The sequence below is a fragment of the Vanessa cardui genome, chromosome 2 (genome assembly GCF_905220365.1).
Source record: "Vanessa cardui chromosome 2, ilVanCard2.1, whole genome shotgun sequence".
Taxonomy (NCBI): domain Eukaryota; kingdom Metazoa; phylum Arthropoda; class Insecta; order Lepidoptera; family Nymphalidae; genus Vanessa; species Vanessa cardui.
The window spans coordinates 11,378,619-11,405,800 of NC_061124.1; the positions used below are offsets into that span (position 1 = coordinate 11,378,619).

At 36.6% G+C, this 27,182-nt stretch overlaps 1 protein-coding gene across 3 annotated transcripts in view; it reads left to right on the forward strand.

The window, feature by feature from the left end:
* LOC124540513 (maternal protein pumilio) overlaps nucleotides 1–25,262 on the forward strand; it is a 69,656-nt gene extending 44,394 nt beyond the window's left edge. For all 3 annotated transcript variants that reach the window (XM_047118150.1, XM_047118140.1, XM_047118160.1), the window contains 9 exons: nucleotides 14,222–14,738; nucleotides 17,204–17,390; nucleotides 17,963–18,063; nucleotides 19,033–19,249; nucleotides 19,730–19,898; nucleotides 20,604–20,762; nucleotides 22,862–23,056; nucleotides 23,476–23,681; nucleotides 23,840–25,262. In XM_047118150.1, coding sequence (XP_046974106.1) covers nucleotides 14,222–14,738; nucleotides 17,204–17,390; nucleotides 17,963–18,063; nucleotides 19,033–19,249; nucleotides 19,730–19,898; nucleotides 20,604–20,762; nucleotides 22,862–23,056; nucleotides 23,476–23,681; nucleotides 23,840–24,071 — 1,983 coding nt within the window. In that variant the 3' untranslated portion in view covers nucleotides 24,072–25,262. The remainder of the gene's footprint in view (nucleotides 1–14,221; nucleotides 14,739–17,203; nucleotides 17,391–17,962; nucleotides 18,064–19,032; nucleotides 19,250–19,729; nucleotides 19,899–20,603; nucleotides 20,763–22,861; nucleotides 23,057–23,475; nucleotides 23,682–23,839) is intronic.
* The last annotated feature ends 1,920 nt before the right edge of the window (nucleotides 25,263–27,182 follow it).

A 27,182-nucleotide genomic window follows, 5' to 3' on the forward strand; every position in this document is an offset into this window, starting at 1 on the left:
ATTTATCTTGGCTTTTCAACAGAAATATATGTAATATCGGAATATTGTACTAAAAGATTGTTGTTAAGGCGGTTTAAGAATAAGTTTTAATTATTTGTAAGCTAAAATAATGAAATCTCGTAAGGAATGCTAGACGCAGTTTTAAACATTAGATATTAGGACGAGGGGGCCATAGCCCGTACACACTCACCCGCTCGCTTGCCGCAGCGCTCGTTTATTTGCGCCTTTCTAGCTCTTTTGTTATGCCCTGTCGCCTGTGTCTGCTTTGAAAAATTGTAATGCAGCGGCATTGTAAACGCGACTTGCACCGATTGTGCGCCGTGCGCACTGCACTTCAGCAACATCCACGGCTGTACCCAAGAATTTATAAAATTTCCTGCATATTCTTTACCTGAATTCATGGGAAAATATAAAAGTTCGTCTACCCTTTGTACTGAATAATTATTACAGGGAGTCTTACATCTTATCATTAATATTTAATTATTAATTGTGACAATTGTTTTATTTATTTTATAAATTCATGGAACTTATTATTTCTCAGCGCTGTAAACGAAAAGAACTCTGACAATTTTGTACTTTGTAAAATTTTCTTAAAGTATTTTACAAAGTTACGAAAAAATATATTACATGAGAAAGTTTATCGTGTCATAGTAAGAATGATTTGCACGAAGCGTGTGTCAACTTTAACATATTATGCATATTGCGGGACTAGCATATTGTTACCATACTACGGCTCAGCACCACAAAGAGCTAGGTAAAGCGAAGGTGAAGGCGGAGCGTTCCGGCCGTAGAATACATTAGCCGACTTGTAGCGGCGTTGGCGTTGGAACGTTGTAATATATTTCACTTGCGGTCATTTTCGACAATTAACCACATAAAATAAGTGAAATTATGCATGCGGCCGACGACGGCATATATCACGTCCAGTTACAGGGTACGATACCTACCCACCACCTGTATATTCATTATTCAAAGAAATGTTTCGCTCGGCCAAGCCGCGTCCGGAAGCGCGGGCTCTGTTCGTGTGATTGATGGAGAGCACTTTTATTTTTTCTGTTCTTTTTTTTGGTTTATTTGAGCTCGCGCTTTCCTTAAATCTCCATGCATAAAGAATAACTTCACATGCAACATCTTATAGGTTGTATATTTCTCAAAAAATCAAGTTAATTTTTTAAAGGTGTGTTTATTTTGTCTAAATATATGCTAAATTCAATATTTACGAATTCAAGATCTGCTTTAATGTCTAAATGCTTTTCCTACTAAGTAAGCTTTCGCTCGTTCCAGCCGGACCTCTCAAACCGGCGGATTCATTTTCTCTTGCAATTTCCTACAATTTCCGGGCAGCGTTTGGTACACTGACGTGCTGGAAAATTATTTTCCTGTAGATAATACTCGTGTCACGGTTACTCTCAGCCGAGATTTTAAATATTTATAGTACTCACCCACATCCAGCTGAAAGAACTGAAGGAAAATTTTAATTAAGAAAAATTCGATACCGTAAAGGTTGCGTTTTGTTTTTAAGTTACTGTCACTACAAAAAATATTGCAAGGCTCAAGTTCAAGCGCGAGATCAACGTCCTGACTAAGCGGTTCGTTGTTACGCAACACGCAACAGCTCTCGATGCGCGTGCACGCCTACGGAACGAACGTAAGCCTTCATTATAAATCCTATCATTCTATCTATCTCTTGCCTCTCTTCATGTACGTTACCATGCCTTCTAAAATTAGCAATGAATGTGCTTTAGTTACGAATGTAGTTGTACATGACGAACATTAAACACAAGCTAAGGAATTGTCCAATTCGAGAGGTGTGCTCATTCCCATCTCACAGCACCTTGAGGTGCATGAATCAGTAGGCGCACGCTCACCGGTGTGACGGCGACAGTATAAGAATAGCGTGCGGGCTATTTAGGAATCCTCTGCGTTTGTTTGCCAGCAATATGTGTCATTGTTAACTAATTTAAGTAACGGCGACTGCCAGCTGTTACGACACGAAGATGAGAAAGATCACTTGAAGGGACTCCGAAGCACCAATCGTTATATGATAAACTACTCGTATGGCTAAATGGAAGTTTAAAATATTAATTACAAGAGTAGGTGTAACGACCACATTCAAGTAGCGGCCTTGATGGTTACGAGCAGATTGATTCACGAGCCCTAAGAACAATAAATTCGTGTCGCTTTCCTTTTATTGCGCCCTCGTTATTACCCTTTGTATATATCCATTTCCACTAGTCATATGGAAATTCTCCACAATTTGTGTATTTATTTTTAATTATCACTAATGGACGTGATTCACATACCTACGTTGTGATAAACTTACATTGTACGACTGACGGCACTCAGCTGTTCCTTATGCAAATAAGCAATTTGTATGCACTAAACTTTATAACGAGCTCAATAATGAGTGTTTTAATTTTTTAGTGCGCGGGTGGGTCGGGCTAATAATATTTTATTAATTAATGCGAAGCGAAGGTTGCACTGTCCAATAGCAGGCGACATTATCGCTGGAGAGTTGCGTAAACATCACAATGTAAAACACCATACCGTTTAGTCAGTTAATTAATTGCTGTTACCCGGAACCCGGGAGTGCAGGAGCGCACAACGAGCGGCGGTCGTCGTGAGCTCGTTATGGAAATAATGAGTGCGATCGGCGCGCAGCCACTGCACAAGTTATTGTCGACTCGCCCTGCAGGGTTGCAGCGCCTACTGCTTGCTTTTTATTGTTACCCGCTTTACGAATCCAATCTTTACTTCAGATATAAATGCCAAATAATTTCTCTGCCCGTTATTAAAACTTTTCAATTGCGGTCTGGTACCGAATAATAAACAACTAGCGCTCTATGAAATTTCATTTGATGTGATTTACTTTCTTAAAATCCTGTTTGCAGAACCGTGTTCCTTTAGTGAAATTAGTCGTGAAATGTGACTCGGTAGGCGAGGCGTGGCTTCGCATAGACGTAGCTTATTAAGGAGAACTTTCATAAAATACATGCTGAACGTATATTTGTACCTACGTTAGAGTTACGTCTTTTGTTCTTCACTAAAATTTTACTTTTTATATTACTAATTTTCAAGACGATACATTTTAAACTAGCAATGATATTGTTTGTTTCGGTACTTAATTTAATATGATTTAAAATTAATTTCTAAATAAACATACATCCTACGAGTATGAAACTAATTAAACAAAATTAACCATTTATATTATAGTAAAAATAATTGTCTAGGTCGTTTTACATAATAATGACTTGAAACTGATTACAATCGCTTTCAACTATGCATATTAAAATGATACATAATCGAAGTACATTCAACTGTATTCATTTTAATATATATCGTTAATCAATGGTACACATAACAGTCATTACAAATTGACTTATGTCAACATTACAATGTATTCGTCTTGTAAGTTTATAGCTTCAACTGTCTTGGGGGGCGTGAAAGGAGCAGATCCGTTGGGTGCAGGGGTTTATTGAGGTCGTGTGATTGAAGCTACGTACGAGACGTGTCACTTGATTTAATTAAGAGCCGCTTTTCCACCCATTCCGGCGACCTTACGCCACCGGGTAATTTCCAAGCGAGTCATTCCACCAGAGATTTATTTCAATATTGAACCTATATTGTAACCCCTTTCTTACCTTTTCATTTATACATTATTAAAGTATGCTCCGCGATTTTGATACGCCTAAAATATATATAAATATACAAACGTTCATATGACGTACGAATGTTATAATCAACGAACGGTTTTAATTTAATTTAACCAATCATGATGTATCATTTTTAATCGGAAGTCCCAATAAAATGTGTTCTGTAATGAAGTTGCTGCTTCCCAGATAAAATGGTAGAATGACGAGCAAAGAAAATCTTTATAAATCCGTCAGTGATTGCATCGTTTACCACAGATAGTAGTCATATTTCACAGAGAAACCTCTGACTTGGAATTTAACAAACAGCCTTCATTTGTATTTCTTCATTTGTCCAGTCTTTGAATTAAATAACTTAAGCGTTGAAAAAAAAATAATAACCATCTGAAATTTAAGCATTTCCATTGATTTTAATAAACTCGTAACAAAATTTTCATCGTTTATTCATCGTCAAGTTTAAGTAATAAGTTACCTTATTATTCTATTTTTGAATAAAAATTTCGCAAAAAAATAAAGCGATAATTAGGAAGAGATTTTGGTGAATTTCAGTGTTGGCGTCTAATGCGCTACTCTTGTTGGCCGTCATCACGCGTCGCGGGAGAAGTTCGTTATTAATTCATCGCTTCTCAACTCGGCTGCTTTTACTTGCATTTTACCTTTTCAGTTCGAGAACAAACGACCATTTTAGACGATAGGTTTTATGCAATATATTGTGCTTTTGCTATGACGTTGTCGACATTACTACTGTAGTTTTATGCTAGTTGAATAGTTAATGTTATATTAAATATGGCAATTGGCAACAACTGAATAAAAATCCCAATGTTTATTCTAAAAATGCTTAAAATGACTTTTAAATGAGAAGGTGTAAATGGAAATACATCTTAGTGACGATTATGGTGAACCACAATCGGCAATCACATAACGGTCAAAAAGCGTCCACGCGACGTTGATTGTGACATTGTCTGATACGGGTGGAAGCCGCGCTCGCCGCGGGCGTAGGGCATCGGGGCGCATCGCGGCCTCCACCCGTATTTGTGATGCAAATTGTTGCGCCCGCCACACGCCGCACGCCGAACGCCTCGCGCTTCACGCTTTACCTGCTGCACCCAGCGCAATTATTATGAAAAATATTCATTTGTCCGCTTTTACACCCTCATTACCATGAAGCGGCTCTTTCTAAAGTATACACTCAACGATAAATATATTCTCTGATATTTTTTGCATCTGCGATTACTTAACTATTCTTTTTCTTGTAACACGATATCTTCGATCTTCGACTTGGATCGACTAGGTGTATATAACAATAAGAGGAATTCAATAGGTAACTCGCAGACTGCAAAGAAGTCGTGTGAAGTTTCGTGAGAACTCAGAGTCTCGATAACTCGCTCGAATGGTATCAAATTTCAAACGATTTCGCAAAACGAATAAATAAGAATGAAGGCAAGAAGCGTGCGGTGAAACCGAGTCAAAGCGTGGATATTAGAAACGCTCCGATTACTACACTAGAACAAGTTGTTGACGTAGCATTACAGGTATCTTAGCAGGGCTTCGATGTTGCTCGGAATTGGTGAGCACCCGACCGGATTTGTTGACGCCGGCTAAGGTTACGTGGTGTTTAATTTTTGACTATTGACTATGAATTCTAAATCGAAAGCGATTAAGTGGCAATGTTGCAGACACGAACACCGGTACCGCTGCCGGCCTGACCGCGTTCCACTAACGGTATCCATTCCGAAGTATTTCTCCGGCGCGTGGCACACTTAGTGCGTACGTTCACCTCGACCATCTCACTGTCTCCATTCTGCATACTGCATACGCTTGTAGGCGTTCTCCTTAAAAGTCATTATTTGATTGCATTTTAAATTAGTCACAAAAACATACCTTGATGTTATCTTTACATGTTATTTCCTTTGGCGTTCATTCTAGAAATACCGTAAATTGAGATCAAAATACCGTTAGAGGACGTCGTACTGTGATCTAGAAGCGGTCAAATAAAGATGAGTTGTTTTAAAAGACCACAGTTTAAACACCTTTAAAATACGTACAGCTTAATTAAAATTGTTTTTACTTGTGTGTGAATTTGCGAATACTAAGTGTGTAGTACATTTATGGATTTACATATAAATTTTTAGTTAGTTTTTTTTTATCTAATATTCGGTCTTTGTCGAAGTAATAGTGTGTAATCATGCACCTACCATAACATAATTGCTCTTGATCGACTTCCACACTGACGGGGCCACCATACTGTAGTATACCATACTTAGTTGTGGACCCACCACGATCATGATAACAAAAGTGACTGCTTTTTCTATTAATATAAAAAAGAAAAAAATTGCTTAAATATACTATACTTTGTCTTAAAATTTATTGCTCTGGAAGTAAGTCGAAATTAAAGTGTACGTAGGTGAATTATTGGTTTTACAAATAATAATTTTATACTGTTGGTACGACGTAGTAACGTTTTCTTGCGTGCGTGTGATTACTTTGCTCGTATTGCTGTGTAATATATTCATATTTTCACCACCTTCGCATCCTTAATGTTTCGTTTCCTTCTTTTCGTGCGGAGTTACAGTTTAAGCGTATTTTAAATAAAATATATACGCGAGAATTGGAAGTCTGATATCGAAATGCTAACAATTTCTCTAAACTGAGTATAGATAGAGCTGGTGGTTGAAATAGCTAGATAAGGAAGTTGCTTCCGTTTCCTTGCAGTCATGCCCCACCGCACGGCCTGTAAACTAGTAGGCATATTGCAGCATCCATTATATCGATTTCACCAGGATTTTATATTCACTTTAGGCCAAATTTAATCTACAAATGACTAACATGTCTTATAATATTCATTAAATGCGATGCATGCGATATGCTTGAATAATAGTAGCGCGAAGCCAGAAAAGGGATGCATATATTATGTTCTAAAGAAATAATAATTTAACTGTATGTTTTTTTCGAATATATTCTGAGTAAACGATTCAAATTAATCAGCTTATAAAGTAACTAGAGTCGAGAGAAGGTTCCAATAAATATTTATCAACCTATTATTTATTTATTAATAATGATGATACTGTTACGATCACTATGTTATTTCAAGGTATTCGAACGTACATCCTGATTTATACAAACCGGTCTAATCGCCAAAAAACTTCATCACGCTTCTTTATTTGTTATTGAAAAGCTACATACTTAAGGCCACTAACAGACAAGTAAGAGTAGCGACCGGTTCCAGGCCATCAATACATATATTGCCGTTACTTACATCATTCTTAATGAATAAAAATAATGCCAATCGAGCTATAACCGTCAGTCGTCCTGCTAAATTTCTATGTGTATATCTTACTTATGATATATTAACTTACTATTAAAATATCATCACTCGAAAATAAAAGAAAAATATTTATCGTTTAGTCTTGACATAATATTTTAAGTAAATATCTAAATAACATTCCTGTAAATTTATCTAATATATTAATTTTGATATATCACCATCATGATTTCTTGTCATTCCTGTGGATTCGTATGGCTCTCAAATGGAGATAAATAGCATAATAATAATCGGAAATAATATGAGATATGTTTTCTGGCCTCCGTCGGACTCTAAATAAACTTTTTGGATTTATAACGAATGATTTTAAATTGCTAGGATTTTAGTCACTGGTTAATTTATTTACTTAGTTATTTAAATTCGTGGTGTACCTGATTGAGTGAATAATTGAAAAAGGCAGAGGGAATGATCAAAATTACACATGTGTTGATTTTTATGGTCGTATAAACTTGATATGAAAAGATTTCATTTGAAGAATTATTTAACAAATCATCAGTACTAAGGTAATCGTTATCGAACCGTAATTTCTCATTAAGTTTAACGTCTTAAATCGCAACTCAAAAGTTAACGGGGAGACAACTTACAAACACAAGTTTTCAATTGTTACTCAGTTTGTGTTTACGATTCACGTCATGCTCTCCGCAAGGAAAACAACGTTCGAAAATTAGTATGCTTAGAAATACATTTTGACATTCATTAAATCTCCGACACAGCAATTGGTAGTACTCGTTCTTCTCGGGCTTGCCGTGCGTCCGCATAGTTGAAGTATCTTATTCGAAATGTTCCATTAGTGAGCCATACGGTTACATTTGATATCGTTACTTGTACTAGAAATTAATATAATATTTCTGTTCCATATATTTTGCTAATAAAGATATTTGCTTTTATTAAACAATTAAATGCTTTATTCGCTGTAATAGATGCTTCCCTATGTAATGAATATTTTCAATACTATCTTAGAACAGTAAAAGAAACAAATGTTGCAAGAGCTAACCTGCATACAGATGATAGGTTAAACAGCTGAGTTGAGCAGGTGAGTAGTGTAAGTGTTCCGACCTCGGCCGCTTGACCAACTTATTGTGTCACAAACTCACTTCGGTCATTGATTTAGAACCATTACTATTCCAATCATCTCGAAATAAGATTACGGCTTTATTCTTACGACACTGGCTACGGGACTACTAGTTTATATCGTTAAGGGATGTAACAAAATGCGCTCTCTGTAATAATTTGTTAACATAAATGTTTGTAAGATATCGCTGCAAAATTCACAACTATATCTCATAATAGAAGGAAATATAAGACGTGACCGACTGATCCTCATAAATCCAGCGTTCCTCAAAATGTTGCCTTTTTACTGTATTCCACTTCGTCGGTTTCGTTAGAGCCGCTTAAATCTCTACCGACCGTGTTTATCCCTATGATAGCCATTTAGGACTTAAAGTGGGTGAAAAATGTTGTCGGACGTGGGCGCTTTGTGTTCTTCTTGCCAATTTGAGTAGACGTGCGGATGTTTGCCGGAACAACCTTGTAAAATATGTTATTCTCGAAATAACTGACAGAAGGGTGAGTTATGAGGGTGCGACAACTAGGTGTGGCTCCCAAGTCGTCGATGCGGCGATGACGGTGGTGTTTTATGAGCGGGGTGCGCCGCAGCGCGGGCGCGCCTGCTAATTTTGATAAAAGCTTCGACCGACCGCACCCCGCCGTCGACCACTGACCGCAGCCATCGCCATCTACCACAAGCACCTTATATCTTAAAAGTATTTTCTGTCTGTATTACTATATATGGAGGCCTACGAAATTAGGTCATAAAATTTTTATTTGCTCCCAATTTAAAAACTTTTATTTCTTGGACAGTAAGTAATACAATTCATATTTTTTATTTAACAAAGCAAAACATGAAATGATTATGATAATAATCAATAAATAAAAATTAACAGTCTGAAAGTCCATTGATGGGTGAAGGTGTATTTATTTCAGCTGAAAGATTATGATACACCACATGCAGGTCTCCTTACGACTTTTTTCCTTTACCGACGAGCACGAAATGAATTTAACTAGACATAATTAAGTGGTGCTTGCCACGGGTTTGAACTTACATTAAGATTCACGTCTTGTATCTATTGAACCAACAGGGCTCTTAATAATCCAATATTTAAGTTATGCCGGCGTTTATGCGAATGAAATTTTTCAAACAAATTCGCCAAATGTATTGATTTTTACAACAAACAAATTGATTTTTATCATCACTTTAAACACTACGTGTGTAATTAAAAGTTCAGAGATTACATAAGAAAACGTGTAATAATTATACGAGCCATGATATAATTACAAATATTTAATTATTTTCTGTTTTGTTGTGTAACATTTAACGTAATATCTTAGCATATATTTATTTTTAAATAATACTAAAATATTTGACATTTTTTAAACCTCCCGTAAATTTAACATTTCTATTCGTCTTCAATAAGTCTAGTAGGTTTATAGATATGTTTATAAAGAGTTAGAACGTCAGTTACTAATAAATAATAATCTTTGTATGAAATACGCAAACACAAATAACAAATACTCAATACAAATAATATACGTTACACATATTTTGAGATTATACTAATCTTAACAATTGAATCTATAAAAAACACTTTCATTGAAATATTAAACGGTTTTTACATTTATGAAATACCGTTTAATTTTTGTACGTATTACATATTATTGACTTTATCAAGCAATGATTTTAGTAACTGCGGGGATTTGTGCGGGCCCGTCGGGTGGTTATGACCGAATTTTTTGGATATTTTACAGTACGACAAGTATGTGTCGATGAAATACATCAAATAGGTAGCCCATTTGTTGCTTTTTATGAAAAAATCAATTATAATATAAATTCAGTTGAATTAATTTATATAATACATGAAAGCTTGTGACAAATTATTAATAAAAAAAAAACAAAATAGCTATTTTTTACCACAGTATACATAACTTTTTTAAGATTGGGCTCCCATGTGAGCATAATAGGTACATACTTGTGTCAATGGGACCCACTGTTTCATAACGTCGTAAGTTTATAATCAACTCAAGAATAAAGGAAATTTTAATTAATATAAATAAAATCAAAAATCCCAAACGATGTACAGATTAAATTATAACATACATGTGTTGTTACCATTTTAATAACGCAGGTAATAGTATCTTTATCATAGGTAAACAAGAAACACTTGAGCAATAAACCTCCATGTTCTTATTGCCATATATTAACAGGATTATGCAGTAACAAGATTAATCACAAATTACATTAAGAAGTTTTAGTTTCGCAAGCGAAACGTACAATAGCGTCAAGATATACCTTAAGTTGAACATATACCTAAATAAATATCATAATTAAATATTGTATAAATAGAAAAGGAAGATATTGGAGGTATCGTGTTTCATAGTATAAACAGCGTCGTACACCCCCTATGAGGGGATCAAAGTCAAAGTATAGTACTTTTTTATACAAGTTATTAAAGCGCTCGAATCATCATTTTCGTAAGGTTATATTTATGTAAAGCTACCACCAGAATGTAGATTCCGCCGAAAAAATTATGATAAATAAGGATTTACACCGATATTTATGTTTTTTGTGTCTTTTATATAATCCTGTATTATTAAGTATATAATAAGACTTGTTTATTTAGTATTCTTAAATAAATTTAAAGTTTAGTTAAAGGTTTTACGGCCCCCAAAAATTGTACCTTAACCGGACTTTGAAATTCTGGAACCTCTTGGAAGCAACCGAAACTGCTACGACAGCCAAACTTAAGTCGCCATCTGCACTTACATCAGATTACTTTAGCATTACTTATATGACAACGATCGACAAAATGTATGCATGCGTTAGTTAATTTGTGCGTAAAAGAATATGAAATTGTAACAAAAACCGATTCTATTCACTGTTTCTTACATGGGCCCATTTTCCTAACTCTCCCCTATGTGTTGTGTATAAGTTAATGTTTGCAAAGCTGAATGGTCAACAACCACTAACAGAATTCGTAAACAAACGGAATGATACGGTGCTGTTCGTATATAACGATATCCATTCATTAATACGAACAAACTTCCTATTTTTCGTAAAGTCTTCAATAATACCCATAATATGTATTTAAATTATTTTTTTCTATTTGAAGTATGTTTCCAAAAATATATATAAACTTTCACGTTTCAAGAAATGAAGTACAATTATTAATTTGTAGTTTGGCTACAAGTTTTCGGTTTATTAAAGTGATATTTGTCAATACAAACATTAAGTTGTAATTCTGACAGGGCGTGGGCGGCGTGGGCGTGGCTGCGCTCCGCCCAACTTGAGCCCGCCCTCGCCCTTTGCCACCTTTTCATGAAAATCTACAGGCGTTCTTTCGTGAAGGTTGTAATAGGTACCCAATGAAATCTTGTAATTAAAACACGAACCATTCCCTCATTTCAAGTATATAGGCACATTTTTACTGCTAGCGTCCTATTACATAATAAAAATAGACTCATGTAAAATACTCATGATCTGATTGTAACGTCCTTATGATGTTACGATATTCTTAATACAAAAATCTTAGTAATGGTATAAAATGACGTTAAAAATCATTTCGAACAAAAAGATTACCCTGAAATTGATTACATTTAGCCAGTGATAGCGTGAGAGATGAGCGTCGTCGAGGTAGCGGCAGCCCGCGGGGCAGATAAACTCGTTAGAGCAAGATACGTCAACCACGGGCGACGCCGACTGAGCGCGCCAGTCACGAGTATCCCCGTAATCTCGTTGGACTTCCGACCCCGTCGACTCCGATTCGCCCTAAATTAGCTTTTGTATTCGATCAACAATCTAATTTTCCAACTTGTAAAACGGTTTTCTTTTTCTCTATTTACAATACTTATTTCGTGTCCGTAAACAATTATACTGAAAAGACGTTAAATGCGAAGGTATCTCGTTCGAAAGCACCTCGTCGCCGCCGCTAAAAGCTTCTTGTTGACGTAGCGTTCGATTCAAGAGGAACAGCTACGTTCTTGTCGTTGTAATTGATTGCTTTGTCGCGTAATTTGTTTGCCGACGCCTCGAGCGAGCGATCCTCGCGGGAGCCGCGCTGCGTCGTCCTCGTCATCGTCTGCGTTAATAATAAATGCCTTCCAACGCCATTTCTACAGCGGCCCAGCTCGCGTGTACCTGGACACTTATTGTTCATTTCGTGACGCAGCATCTTATATTAGATTATTTCGTTATGTCATTATTAGATTGTCACAGTCTTATTTAAGGTGCTATCACGTAACTAGTCTAAATATATAGATTAGTTACTTTGCTAAATATAAACATAACAGTTACTACAATTACAACCCTTTTAAACATCTTAAATTTTCTTTAAATAATTTCCTACTATTTGACCTAAATATTTGTTGTTGTTTCAGAATTGTATGATATTATGTTTTAAATATATAATGACTGATCTTAGCAGAGTAATCCAGTGCCTACGAATTAAATTTTTATGTATGCAAATGAAATACTAGTATTTCAAAACAATAACGACATATTGCATTTTATCGGCATGGTGCAAGCGGTTGCTGACGTCTTTAAACAAACACATTCTGTGATATTTACTGTATATCCTCAATGTATTTCCAAAAAAAATAGAAGCAAAAATATCAGTTTGTAAAAACGATATTTGTATTGTGTATTAGTATTTTCAGTGATAATAATTTATAGCGAGATCATTACATTCTAATATAATTTTCCTGTTAAAACGACAAGTTGGTATTAATTTCAAAATGTAAACATATTTACAGCTTTGATTTCGTAAAGCGCACAATAATAAAGCATCGGATGAGCAGACGGAGTCGTGCACAAACGTTCCGTCACTAATAACCCTGTAATTGGTATCGAAGCTCGCCGCAGCCGGATTACTGAACGTCTAATTGAATGCGAGACGGTGCCTCGCCGCCACCTCCGAACGACACAGACGACTTCATTTTGTTGCGGTCAAGTTGCCCAGCTTAGCGCACGTGCGCCTCCCGCGCCCGCCGCACGCCCAATTACACCACCTCGATGAATTAAATTGCCGTAGAAGCAGAAGGCGACGCGCTACGAGATCAAACGGAATCTCCCACCCGATGAGACTAAGACTTACCCGCCCGCGAAGTTACGACTCTCTGATAATCATTTCGTGTCAATTAGCTAATGAAAAATAAAATAGGCAACGGGATATAGGAGCACCGTAATTAAAATTACCATGATGGCTGGCATCTGTTTTGAAGTTTAACATCTTTGCTTATATCGATGAAATTTTAATCATTTAATGCATCCACAGCTTATTAGAACAAGGAAAGAAGAAAGCCGACTCCTTTATCCAAGATCTTGTTTTTTAAAATCTTATTTATTAGTGGGTGTGTAATTGGTTTAGATAGGCTATTCCTGCAAAAATGTATACAAAATACTTGTTTTAAGCTAAGCTACGCGTAAACGTATAAACAAACGATTTAGTGCCAAGGTCGTTCGCTGGTAAACGAAACTGCGGTAGGCGAGTAGGCAGGTGGCGGCACAGACGCGGCCGGTACGAACTGTGTTGTATGCGATGTATCACTGTGTTTACAGTAATGGCGTGTGCCCTGGAGCCATGCCAACTAATCTCCTCTCAACAGGTAAATGGAGCCGCCCGTCCACGATGACATCACACTCGCATTAAGCGCTCAACACTCTGAATCACCACAGTCGAAATACCTTTATGCTATCCAAATATATATTACACAACCATCAGTTTTTGTTGTTCATCACTTTGAATGATTCCAAAACCGAGATTTATTACGTTACTTTTATGTTATTGCATGGATTTTATCTTTTCTTCACAGTTAATTGCAACGTATAATCTCTATAAAGTATGGAATGTTTTTACTTGCAAAAAAATTGAAAAAATCCGGTAGCCAGTAGCAGCATATGCGTCGGACAGGGATGCGGCTTGTTATTAACTTTTTAAACGATTGTGTTAATTAGCGCGCTTCACGGCGAGCAACCCTCGAGCGTTGCAACCTCGGATAAAAAACAATAAGCGATACAGTTCTCTATTAATTAAACATATAGGACTCGTTCACAGCGAAAAGCTCTCAATTATCGATATACGTTTGATGTAAGAGTGTATACACTGTTGGGATAGAGTAAATAAAATGTTTGTTTAAATTTTATTTGTAATGTACACCTTAAAAACTTTCGAGTGAATGCATTTCTCTTTTGTTACAGCAACTTTTCCGATCACAACAAGCGGCGGCGGCTGGCGGTCAAGCGGCTGCGGCGCAGCTTCAACTGTTGCAACAACAGCAACAACAACAATTCCAGCTGCAACAGCAACTTGCCGCCCAACAGGCTTTCACACAAGCGCCGTATGTGATAAACGCGGGCCAGGAGGGCGCGCCGTACGTGAGTGCATTGATCGCTGGCGTACCTCCGTACTACGGCGTAGCGGCCCCATGGGGCGTGTACCCAGGACTAGTCGCACAGCCGGCGCAGCAGCAAGCTCAGCAACCGCGCCGGCCGCTGACCCCACAGCAGGGCGAACAGCAAGTGAACGGGCAGGGACAATACGTGATCCCATATTACGATCCGGGATCTCTAGTGATGGGTGGCCGTAACGGTACGCCGCTGCGTTTGGTGTCACCCGGCGGTGTGCTGGCGCCGCGACAGTACCCTCCCGCGCCCGCACACCCCGCCTCTACGCCCGGACCGCCCACTTCCGCTCAGCCCCAGCAACAGCAACCTGGTCAGTCAACAACCCTTATTATCCTTCTTTAAAACACATGCTTATTTTTCATAATTCCGCTTGAAACTCATACGAAGTAACTAATATTGTCACTTTCGATTAGTGCTTTCAGTGGCATCTTAATGTTATATCTTTTTATTTACTAACATTTATACCCGTAATGGTATGTTTTAGTCCACATTCTGTTTCGATTTTAATTTATAGGAAATACAAAGCAATTGCATTGTCCTCAGATGACATTGTGATATCTGTCGTAAAAACTATTCATACTGGATAATGTTGAAATAGCAAATTTACAAAACACAAATTGCACATTATCACAAACACATTGTAAATAGTCTAAACAAAAGCAACTTCTATGTATAAGAAGTAAATTACTTTAATTCAATGGTAATAAACCGTACGCGCTGTTGATTCGGTACTACGACGTCTTACGTATTATTTAGAAATATTTAGGGCTAAACACTATATTAACTAGTTTGAAAAAAATTATGATCGCCCAGCGGCTAGAATATTTTAATGATAACAATCACTCTACGTAGATACTAAACAATAATAACAGATGTCAATTTTACATATTCGTATAATACTCATCCACATCTATTTTTTAAATCGATCCTTATGACCTTTTGTGAAGGTTAAATTCCACGTACCTCGTATATCGTAGACCTATAAAATAAACGTAATAATTCTGCTCCTACAATTTATTAAATTTCATTATCTACAAACATGTATATTTTAATGAATAATATTCATATTACAGATAGTGAAATAATTAACTGAATGTCGTGAGTTTTGACTACCTATAAAAAGTTCAAGTTTTCTAGTAGCAATTATGGTAAATACTGTTTACGCAAATCCATAACCATTATAAACATAAGACGAATTAAAAAAAATATACAAGTGCTAGGTATGAAAGGCAGCTTACTATCATATAAACCATTTCTAGTAAACTTAACAATCTGTAATAAAATCTTAGTTCTCTTTAAATTTCTACATTTTTATTTGACGATTAAAGTATTGTCACAGCTCTTTGAAACAAACGAAACCTATACTCGTTAGCAATATATGTATATTGAAATTATCTTCATATTAAAAATATATACATATCTGCCATACTAATTATATTTATAAGTTAATTTAACTTATAGCAATCACGAGGTCAGTCTTCAACCTTAACGTGTTAATGAAAAACAATAAATTGGGCCAAGAAATAGTGAATGTTAAAGAGAGTGACACAAACAACGTCTTGATATCGGTTCCATAACTGGTTTAAATGTGTAAAAGTGATGAATATCTTAAAGCCATTTGCTTGACTTGCTTTAATAATAATACGATTTGCGTGTATTGCAATAAACGACCTACTAATGTGTCTTTGTTTTTAATAAATGTGATTCAATGTTACTGGAATGCATAATATCTCATAAACATATACTGCGATACCAAATCAAATTTAAATCGCTAATGAAGCCAAAAACTAGTTGTGGTTGAGATTTAAAACAAAGAAATCACTTTTTATTTTGTTTGCTCAGAGAAGTTATTCTTCTAAAATACGTCTCTATTCTCTGTAGGCTGTTTTTATCAACTCTTGCGTTTGACTATTATAACTTAAGATCACACGACATAATTATTTTATATTGGTCAGTTGTTCTTGCTTATTAAAAGCTATATTAAAAACCAGCCTACTTTTTATTTAAACAGAATGAGGTTACCTAGATAAGCACAGAATAGAATATTTTCTTAAAGACTTAAAAGTATCGCTACTGTTGCCGATATTATTTTGTTTTACTTAAATTTAATCTTTTTTTTAAATTATAATTTAAATTCCCGGCTATCTTAATATATATGAACAAAATCGTGAAGATTCAATGACATTAGGTTGATTCTTTTTTAATCTGGAGCATGAGATTCGTGATTTTACGAACTTTACACACCAATCATTTTATACAGTCGCATGTCGTGTATTTATTTAGTGTATCTCATTCCTTACTATTGTACATATTGCCTTGTAATTGCTTTTATATATGTTTATTAGTGTACCATTGTCATTTCCTTATATTCAAGTTACCCCTGAAATATTTTTATTTTAACAAAGGGGCAAAGAATTTGTTATTTAAGATTAACCGTCATTCAAAGTTTGAGTCAGTAGTTAGATTTGCATTTTTATTCGTTAGTTTGGAATATCTCATGCGTAGAAGTAGAAAATAAACCAATAACAATTTAAGCGATATCAGATAACAATTTAGTGTATAAATCGTTTTTAATATAAAACTCTAAAAAATATTTCAATCCTGAGTCTGCCCTCAAACGAACAGGATTCCATAATTTGTAAATAAAATGCAAAAATCTAAAAGTAGCCGAAGTTCAAATTTGTACATAAGAGAGTGTACAGAGTTGAGCGCCGCGACTAGGAGAGGAGTCGGAAAGAAGATCGGAGAGTGGAGCGCGGAGGTATGTTGTTACAGGCGGAGGAGGCGCCATGGCGACGCGGCGCGACTCGCTCGAGTTCGGCGGCGGGGGGGCGGTCGCGCTGCAGGAGTACGCGCGCAAGTGGGGGCCCTCGCCGCTGTCGCCGCCGCTGGGCGCCGCGCTCGGGCCCGTCGGCCTGCGCCCCGTGTCCGCCGCGCCCGGCGCCGAGACCGCCAAGTACAGGTGCCCCGCCGACACCACACCGCACCACCGACACTACCGACACCACTGCCGACATACTCGCTGAATTGTCTCACGTTGAACCTAAAATAATATATTTATATTTTCGTTTAATCGAATATGCAAATTAGTATATGATTATAGATAAAATGAAAATATAAATCAAAAGAGCTACGTGTTAACACTACTATTTAGCTGCATCTGCAAAGAATGTGTCTACCGCGATATGTCATAATTACCTGCGAACACATAATTGACGATACTTAACACAATGTATTAACAATCATAATATAAATAAATGATGGAATTTAAATGGATGTATATACATTTCTGGTTAGTGTGGCGTAGTTATGTCGCGTGCGTTGGGATTACTTAGTTGTAACATTGTAAATAGCTTTGTAAATCATCATTGTACATGTTAGCCGCATTACCCATGTACAGTTGTAATGATGCTAAACTTATATTCGAGCATGGTCATCTAATTCCACGTTCTTCATTATACTTTCAAACTACGTGTCTTATATAAAACACGTGCGTTTTTCCACTATTTGAATAGTTTATTATTTACCTTACAGAGCCGTCAGCAGTTTAGCACAAGGTCTAACATCGAATGGTGGAATGTTCGGATCATCATCATCGTTATTGAGCAAACTCAGTGGAGTCGGAACTATCTCAGGTTGGTACGGCATTAGGTCGATGTATTTACAGCGATTCCACGAGACTTTTGACACTTACTTACCTTTACAGAGATTTATGTAAGTAGTATATTTTAAATACATATATATATATTGATCCATATTAACGTTTTCTGCGTAATAAAATGAATTTTAATTTCAACTATTATTACTGTCATCTCATAAACTTACAAAAAAAGTATATTCTCGATGGTACGTTTTGTTTTTTTTTTTTTAAACGAACAATTTCGAAATTCTCCCCCGAGGCTTTTCAAATGAGAGCGACGAGATTCGGAACCATCCTAGTTTTGTCAGACATTGTATATTTTAGACCAGATAGCTTTTATTTTTACGCTTTGTTTTTTTATAAAGACAGTTGTTACAATAAATTGGTCGGTCTGTTATAACCGGACAAGGGTTAGTGATGTGGCGCGATACGTACGCTGCAATCATCTTGCATCACAGACGTAACGAAATTACTGAGAAAATCAGGCAAACTGTAGTTTTGCGGTAGATAATTACCGCTTTGATTCATAATCATCTTAGAATAATCTAAACAGGTTGTTTTAAAAAAATCAAACATTTAAATATAGGTCCATAGCAGTAAACATATATTATATTACGCATATCAATTGTTCATCAGAAATTTTGTCAAATTATTATATACTCGCTTTTTAATTTCTTATTTGATAGGTTAGATTTCGGTTAAGGTACCGAAAATTCATTGCTGCTTATTTAAATAAATATATTTACGAATCGAACACTTGTGCGATCAAGCTGAGCATATTCGACAACTATGCAAAAAAGTGTATTATGTCATCTAAAGTTACTTGTTAAGCTATTTTCAAAGTATAGCAGTATTACGACTAAAATAATTCGCAATGTCAAATAATTGCCCACAAATTAATACTCGTTAGTGTAGCTTTCTGGAGTTGGAGCACATGATTAGTAAAGTTTTTTTTTTCTTATAGAACTGGTAGGAGGCGGTGTGGGCGGTGTAGGTGTCGGCGTGGGCGTAGGGGTGGGCGTGGGCGTGGGCTCAGTGGGCGCCCTGGTGGCAGGGGACAAACCAGCCGCGGGACGCTCGCGCCTCCTGGAAGACTTCCGCAACAATCGTTTCCCCAACCTACAGCTCCGGGACCTCGCCAATCACATTGTAGAGTTCTCGCAGGACCAGCACGGGTCCAGGTGAGCAATCACAACTATTGTTTCGCCTTGCAAGTGTGAAAACAAATTAAGTTATAAAAGTTGTTTATTTAAAATCGTAGACAGTTTTCAAGGCGAAGACAAGGTCCGACATAAAAGATAAAAATTGTTACATTGTCATATTAAATAAATTTCTATTTAAGTGAAGTGCATTATACATTATTATAATACAAAAATGCAGTGTAAACAAGCTTACACATTTTAATATTAAGAACACTTGCGTTTCGTCATATTAGTTCAAACAGCGGATAATGTGAAAGACGAAAATCAAGGTTTATACTAAATATACTTAAAAGCCATGTTTACTCGTGACTAGCTTGTCGATTAACATATCCTCTTAAAGGCTTGCGCAAATATAATATAACATCAATTTGTCAACAAGCATTTGTTTGGCAAATAAACACACCAGTGATTGTCTGGAAACGAGACTACGTTGGTGCGAAACATATATTTCAATTTCAGATTTATACAACAAAAACTGGAGAGAGCGACAGTCCAAGAAAAACTAATGGTATTTAATGAAATTATTGGAGCCGCCTACAGCCTCATGACAGACGTCTTCGGAAATTATGTAATCCAGAAGTTTTTTGAGTTCGGCACAACGGAACAGAAAACAACATTAGCGCAAAAGGTAAGGAGATATGTTTTAACTTTCACGAGTTCTAAAATTTTATCCTCAAACATATCCAAACAAACGATATTTCAACATTCATGTAATAGACAAATTGTGCAAGGGCAAAATTAGAAAACATGCAAGACTAATATTACACACAAAACATTGCTTTTAATTTTATGAGTTTTCAATTGCATTACTTCAATGTTATTTAGCAATATAACATTTATTTGAATGCTAAAATAGTAAAGTTACCCAGATCATTTTACAAATCTGTCAATCGACACGAAATACCAACACATGAGACCAATGAAAATCATCTTGATGAACGATTTATACATATATATGAAAGTGGCGTATTAGCTTACAATATTTGAATTATTTTCATTTGCAACAATAAAATTATCCAACAAAGACTACATTTATAACAAGAACTTGAATTCTGGAGTTTCTTTCGTGAACGTTTTCTTCGACTAGTAATAACATATGCATTTAAATAAAACTAATTATAACGGATGAATCGCGTATATTAATTATTTTTAAACATCCCGACGTTTCGAGCACTTTGCAGTGTTCGTGGTCACGGGTAGTCTACCCGTGACCATTGATGTTTGAAAATAATTAATATACGCGATTCATCCGTTATAATTAGTTTTATTTAAATGTGTAATTATCGCGAAAATTTACGACAACAATAACATATGCGTTTGTATGGCGTGCCAGGTGCGCGGACACGTGCTGGCGCTGGCGCTGCAGATGTACGGCTGCCGCGTGATACAGAAGGCGCTGGAGTCGATTCCCGCCGAGCAGCAGCAGGAGGTGGTCCGCGAGCTGGACGGGCACGTGCTCAAGTGTGTCAAAGACCAGAACGGAAACCACGTCGTAAGTTAAACTATAAATAAATAAATAAATATGAGACAACATCACATACATTACTCTGATCCCAATGTAAGTAGCTAAAGCACTTGTGTTATTAGGTCGTCAAAACTAGATCACACGACTTTTGATTTGACGACCTCCATGGTCCAGTGGTGTGTACACCGGTTTTCATGGGTACGCCGCTCTGAGGTCCCGGGTTCGATTCCCGGCCGAGTCGATGTAGATTACCATTAGTTTTCTATGTTGTCTTAGGTCTGGGTGTATGTGGTACCGTCGTTACTTCTGATTTCCATAACACAAGTGCTTCAGCTACTTACATTGGGATCAGAGTAATGTATGTGATGTTGTCTCATATTTATATTAATATCTTACAAACTTTCTGCTGTGCTATTCATTATAATTATTCACTATTGTTAATTAAACGAATTTATCGAGCGCAAGTAAAAATGTAGAAAAAAAATCGTACCGTTGAGTCCTAATTACTATTTAATAAAATTATATTTATATTTTAGTGAATGCATACAACTGGATTGTATTTCTGATTTTAAACTAAGTTATGTTCCTTGTGATAAGCACGTGATGCTAAATAGCAATTGCATAATTTTAAAGAAACTAAAATATTAACTGTTTCTTCTCAATGCATATTCTGTGATGTAATGTGTGTGCGGCGAAATATAAATCTTTTTGTTAGTAAATGATACTCTCAAGTATTGGTTTGTGTTTATGTAATTATAATACTTCTGTTACTTGACTGCAGTCAATACTGGTCCGGAAACTATCACAATGGAATGAATGAATAGGAGAAAGTGCGCTCAACACTTTAACGTATTTTGTAACAATAGAATTCAGAGAGTTGACCATAAAGGAGATAGTCTTCAGGGTTAGGGTCTTCATCTGTTAGTGCGAAATGACCAATCAATGATCAATGGATCAATTTTTGGACAGATATTTCTGAAACACATACACATAAGTGACTATAACCTTGTCTTGTAGAAACTAACATTATTATATTTTTTTTATTTTTACTGATAATACTTTATATTTAAAATTTTATAGAAAATATTGTAAAATTAAGCAAAAAAAACTTGAAAAATATCAGCCAATGTGCTGCAATGTGTATTCTCCATTGCGGAAATCGATAGATGCAGTTGAGTCATCTGAATTTCATGGCCTTACTGCTGATGCCAAGTTGTAATGGAATTGCAAGTAGAAAAAATACTGCAACAGTTACAAAAACCAATTATTCGTCGATTTTGATTTTGCCGTTACTTTCACAGTGTCAAGTCTTATGCTTTGCGATATGATGATGCAGTTGTTATCCGTATGTTATTATTCTGTTAGCCAGAGAATCCTTGAGTTATAAATTTAAAGAAATCAATTGATAATCTTTTGAGTCCTAGAAAACATTCGAGATGCTTGTTGCAAATTTGAATAAAGAAGTGCGTGTTGAGTCTAAAAGGTTATACAATATTTATACAATTAATGGGATCATGGTTGAAAGCATTTCTTTTTTGAATGAAACGATTGTATCCTGACTTTGTTGTCTTCAATGTACATACACATATTAACAATCACATGTGGACAATTAAAATGCCTGAGAGTTTTTAACGTCGGTTCTTATGAGGTCACGATATTTTATTTTTCGAACATATGGTAGTTCTTGTTTAGACAATCAATAATTGTAAAATTGTTTCAAAACGAAGAATCAAATTCAGTATGATTTGTTACTCAATCACGCCTGAATGGATCCGAATGAAATTTGGCACAGAGATTTTAGCCTGAAATAGCATATCGTTCAATTTTTATCCCTAACACCTGTACCCGAACCAACTAGTACCGTGTCATTTATTGTATTATCTTAGTACAATGTGCATAGTGTGTTATGTTATGGTTGAAAATGATTCAGATTTATGCATTCGTTTATATCACTAAAGAAAATTATGCTATATATATTATTCCCCTATCACTTTTACTAACCTCATGCATAACGGTGAAAAGCAAATGGTAGAACCTTATCAAACAAAGTATTCATAATAAATGAAATATCATTTTATTATCTAAATTTGTAATTTAAAAATGAATAAGTGAATATTCGTTTGCAGGTACAAAAATGCATAGAATGCGTCGAACCGACGGCGCTGCAGTTCATAATCAATGCGTTCGCGGGTCAAGTGTTTGCTCTGTCGACGCACCCGTACGGCTGCCGCGTGATCCAGCGCATCCTCGAGCACTGCACGCCCGAGCAGACGGCGCCCGTGCTCGGCGAGCTGCACGCGCACACCGACCAGCTCATACAGGTATACTACGACACAACTTAGATGTCGCATCGGCTAAATTCGTAAAACCGATCACATCCGAATTAAGTACGCTATCCCAAATTATCAATATTTATTTCTCATGCGAATATGATCTTTACACAAACGTAATAACTTGTAATATCATGTGACCTAATATATCCGTCAATTTGACGCGTCGATTTACATGCACTTGCTTTGTCTGAGGCGCGAATCTATAGCGACGAATAGCGTCGAATGGCGCGATAGCGAGCTATTTCTATTGGTTGTGTAAATCGGCAGTAATCGGTTTTATTTTCATTCCATTGCATTTTCCGATGCTACATCTAATTTGTGTCATACTATACCGGGGTCGCTCGCCTGCCGATCCAGACACTCGAAGGGCATTCGTTTGATGTAACCGATTCACGTTGAAACCACAGGACCAGTACGGCAACTACGTGGTGCAGCACGTGCTGGAGCACGGCGCGGCCGAGGACCGTTCGCGCCTGGTGGCGGCCGTGCGCGGGAAGGTGCTCCAGCTGTCGCAGCACAAGTTCGCCTCCAACGTGGTGGAGAAGTGCGTCTCGCACGCCACGCGCAACGAGCGCGCTCTGCTCATCGACGAGCTGTGCGGCTTCAACGACAAGTGAGCAGTCCCGCCCTACCGATTGTGATAGGCCTTTCTACTAAGACAATTACAAAATCGATCAAAATGTTATTTATTCAAGTGGACTCAGCGACAGAATTTTACCATTTAGAATACCGAAATCATATATTACTTATCATTATCATATTTTGTTCTAGTGCTCTCCATGTGATGATGAAGGATCAATACGCCAATTACGTAGTTCAGAAGATGATAGACGTAGCGGAGCCGACGCAGCGCAAAGTTTTAATGCACAAGATTCGACCGCACATCGGGTCGCTGCGCAAGTACACGTACGGCAAGCACATCATCGCCAAACTGGAGAAATTCTTCATGAAGGCGCCGGAACTGGGACCCATCGGGCCGCCCCAGCCCAATCCTGTCCTGTAGTCTGTGTAAAGAAGTATTAACGCCCGCGGAGATAGGCTGATGCGACGGCGCGGGTATCCCCGCCTATTATAAATTTTGTGAATATTTGCGATTGTACATTTGTAACTATAGAGTCGTCGCCCGCCAGCGCCGCGCGCGCCCGGCAGCGCGAGCGCGGCCGCGCTGGGCGTGGGCGGCGCGCGGGCGCGGCACGGCGCCCTGTACATAGTAGCGGCAGACTGATGTACAGAACGATACGATTACTGTATACTGTAACAATAGTTGTACAGCGTCGACGCCGACCGGTGCTCGGCCGTCGCGTCACCGCGGCGTAGCGATTACTGCGTTTCTAGCTCTTAAGTGTTCTAGTATTATTCGTTGTTCGTATGAATCTATGTATAAATATTTGAACGTCTCTCATTCTCGTGTAATTTATGAATCGAAGAAAGGCTGCGGTCCGATGAACCCGCGCGTTTCCGTAATTTAGCTCGTTGTAGATTTACTATTAGCTGGGCTAGGGGACCTTGAATCTTCGAAAGTGATGAAAAATGCCGCAGGCAGTTCTAGACAATCGGCACTATAGTCGTGATTATAATATTATTATTTTGTAGTTTTCAAGTCGAGCTCTCGTTTAAGTTTAAAACCGGCTTTAAAATCGTACATAGCTTATCGAATATTTTAGCGCCGGCATGTATAGTTTTTCAATTATAATTTTGTGAAAATGATATTTTTGTATATTTTTATGTAACGTGTAACTTAAGTTATTTAGTTAGCCCCCGAGGTTGGGGCGCGCTTCGAGCGGGCGATGCTTATGTTGTGTGCATAGGTTATAGTGATGATTGTAAAGTCCTGTACTGATAGTTGTAGTCCGAGGTCTGCCTTGCCGGTTGCACGTCACAAGCGTAGCTGCTCCTCATTCCCCCTCTGTAATTATTTTTATAGGAAGCGTAGTTTCCTACGACACCTCAGATTTTTTACGTCTAGATGTAATTGAAAATAAAATTATTGTATATGGCTGTACAAAAATGTTAACAAAATGATTTGTAAAACCTGTATGTGATGGAATAAGGCGGGGCGTCGAGAGCGACGAGGTGTGACTGATCGCGGCTCCAGCCGTCCCGTCTTGTAGGTTGTACTAGATAACATTTATATGATGATCCATCTATTTAGACATTAATTAATAAAGCATTTCTGTAATAATATTACAAAGTACCCGTCGTTTTATTACGAAACCCTTTTATAGCTCACTTGCAGGCGAGTCATTATTCTGTGAAAGTATTTACATTTCTAAAAATATAAATAGTAAAAATTAACTTCTAATAATCTAACTCAATACATCGTAGATTTTTCCTATTGCAACAGTGCTCAATAATATATTTTTAAAATACTTGTATGATGTAAATAAATAAATTTGAATTAATGTCCTATTATAATTACTAATAATTAATCTTCGACCAGAAAACATTTAGTAGCAATTTATATGTAATACGTATAATTTATTCAACAAGCATTTCTTCAGAGGAATAGTGAAACAATTCGGCGTTTAAATCGTCAATCGCGTGAGTTATTACTTTCGAATGAACACATATGTACGGTGAACCGTGAAACCGCACGTTACGAAACGTCATAAAGTCAAAATATAAATTCTACGAATACTTATTTCATACATTGTATTTATCTATGTTGAATGAAATTCTACTACTATAGTTAATGCCATCCGCGGCATCTCATTAGCATTGTAAACAAAACAATTTATAAATGAAAAATGGTTATTAATAACCAGTAATTATTTTTATAAAATCACCAACAGGGACGTTTTATATAAACTTTTCAATATAAGCTTATACATTGTTATACATTCTTATTACGCTGCAACACAAGTAATAACTCGCTACAAAACAAAGTTTTTATTAGCCGTGCTTACTGAGTAGTCAATGTGCAGATGATATCTCATTAGTATCCAGAACGATAACTAGGTTACGGATGTGTTCTACTTCGGGAACTGTTATACCGTCAATTAGGTACGAACCTTCCCAAATGATACCCAATTGATTGGTAATCGATGGTTTAGTTATGTATGTATTTGTAAAAGACGGCACTTTGAATATTGGTTAACACGTTCAGTGCCAGCGACACGCCTAGCGTGTTCATGCGAATTTCTATAGCCACGCCGCGAACACGCTAGGCTTGTTCTAAGAATTTCAGTGATATCTTAAAAACTAGGCTAAATTATTCATTCAAACTAATTGTGTGCAATCTTCAAGCGATAAGCTACTGAGTTTTTAAGTGGCCCGTAAAAATTAATATATTTTTTTATTTTAGAAAAAAAATGTCTTGTAATGCCGGCGACACGCTAGGCTTGTTCACTTATTAAGGATAATCATAGATTGTCAAACTGTTTTTTCAACAAACCACATTTTATTTATGGCTTATTTGGTGACAATTGAACTAATTTTGTTATTGTTTTCTCAAATTTGCGGAACTTTGTTACATTTTTTTTTTGTACAAATATCTATTATTATAAAAATTTATACACCTTTGTAGTAAAACTATATAAGCCGTAATTCTGCCATTCCTATTGAATGACAAAGTTTATAGTAAATTGTCTTACTTTGTGTTATGTTGATACTGATACTGATTATGTATTACAAGTACCTATATGTTAGTTCGATTAATCATTAACTACCACATACATACACCAAATATATAAAATTAAACACTAAATAAGGCTGATTTACCTTAAAAATGTAAACTCATGTCAACTTCAAATTCGTGTTACAAGAATTGAAGTAATTAAACAATAAAACGAGTTTTAGTCCAAGATTTTAGATATCCGCTCTGCATAAAATCCTTCTACGTGATTTTTCGATTGGATTATGTCGGAGGGTGCCCCCCAAGTATAAAATCGAGTTTCTGTCGTCCGAAACCGCGAGCGTTAGCCGCCATCTTGGAAAACGTTTTTTTGCATATATCTCGGAAACGGTAAGTTTTACGTCAAAAACCGAAGAGATCTTTCTTGTAGAAAACAAAATTTCCCACCTCTTTCATACCAAACTTTTCCTTCTATTGTTGATATTTTCCGAGATATTTAAGTAAATAAAAACCAAATTATTTGTTTTTGTAAAGTAAATC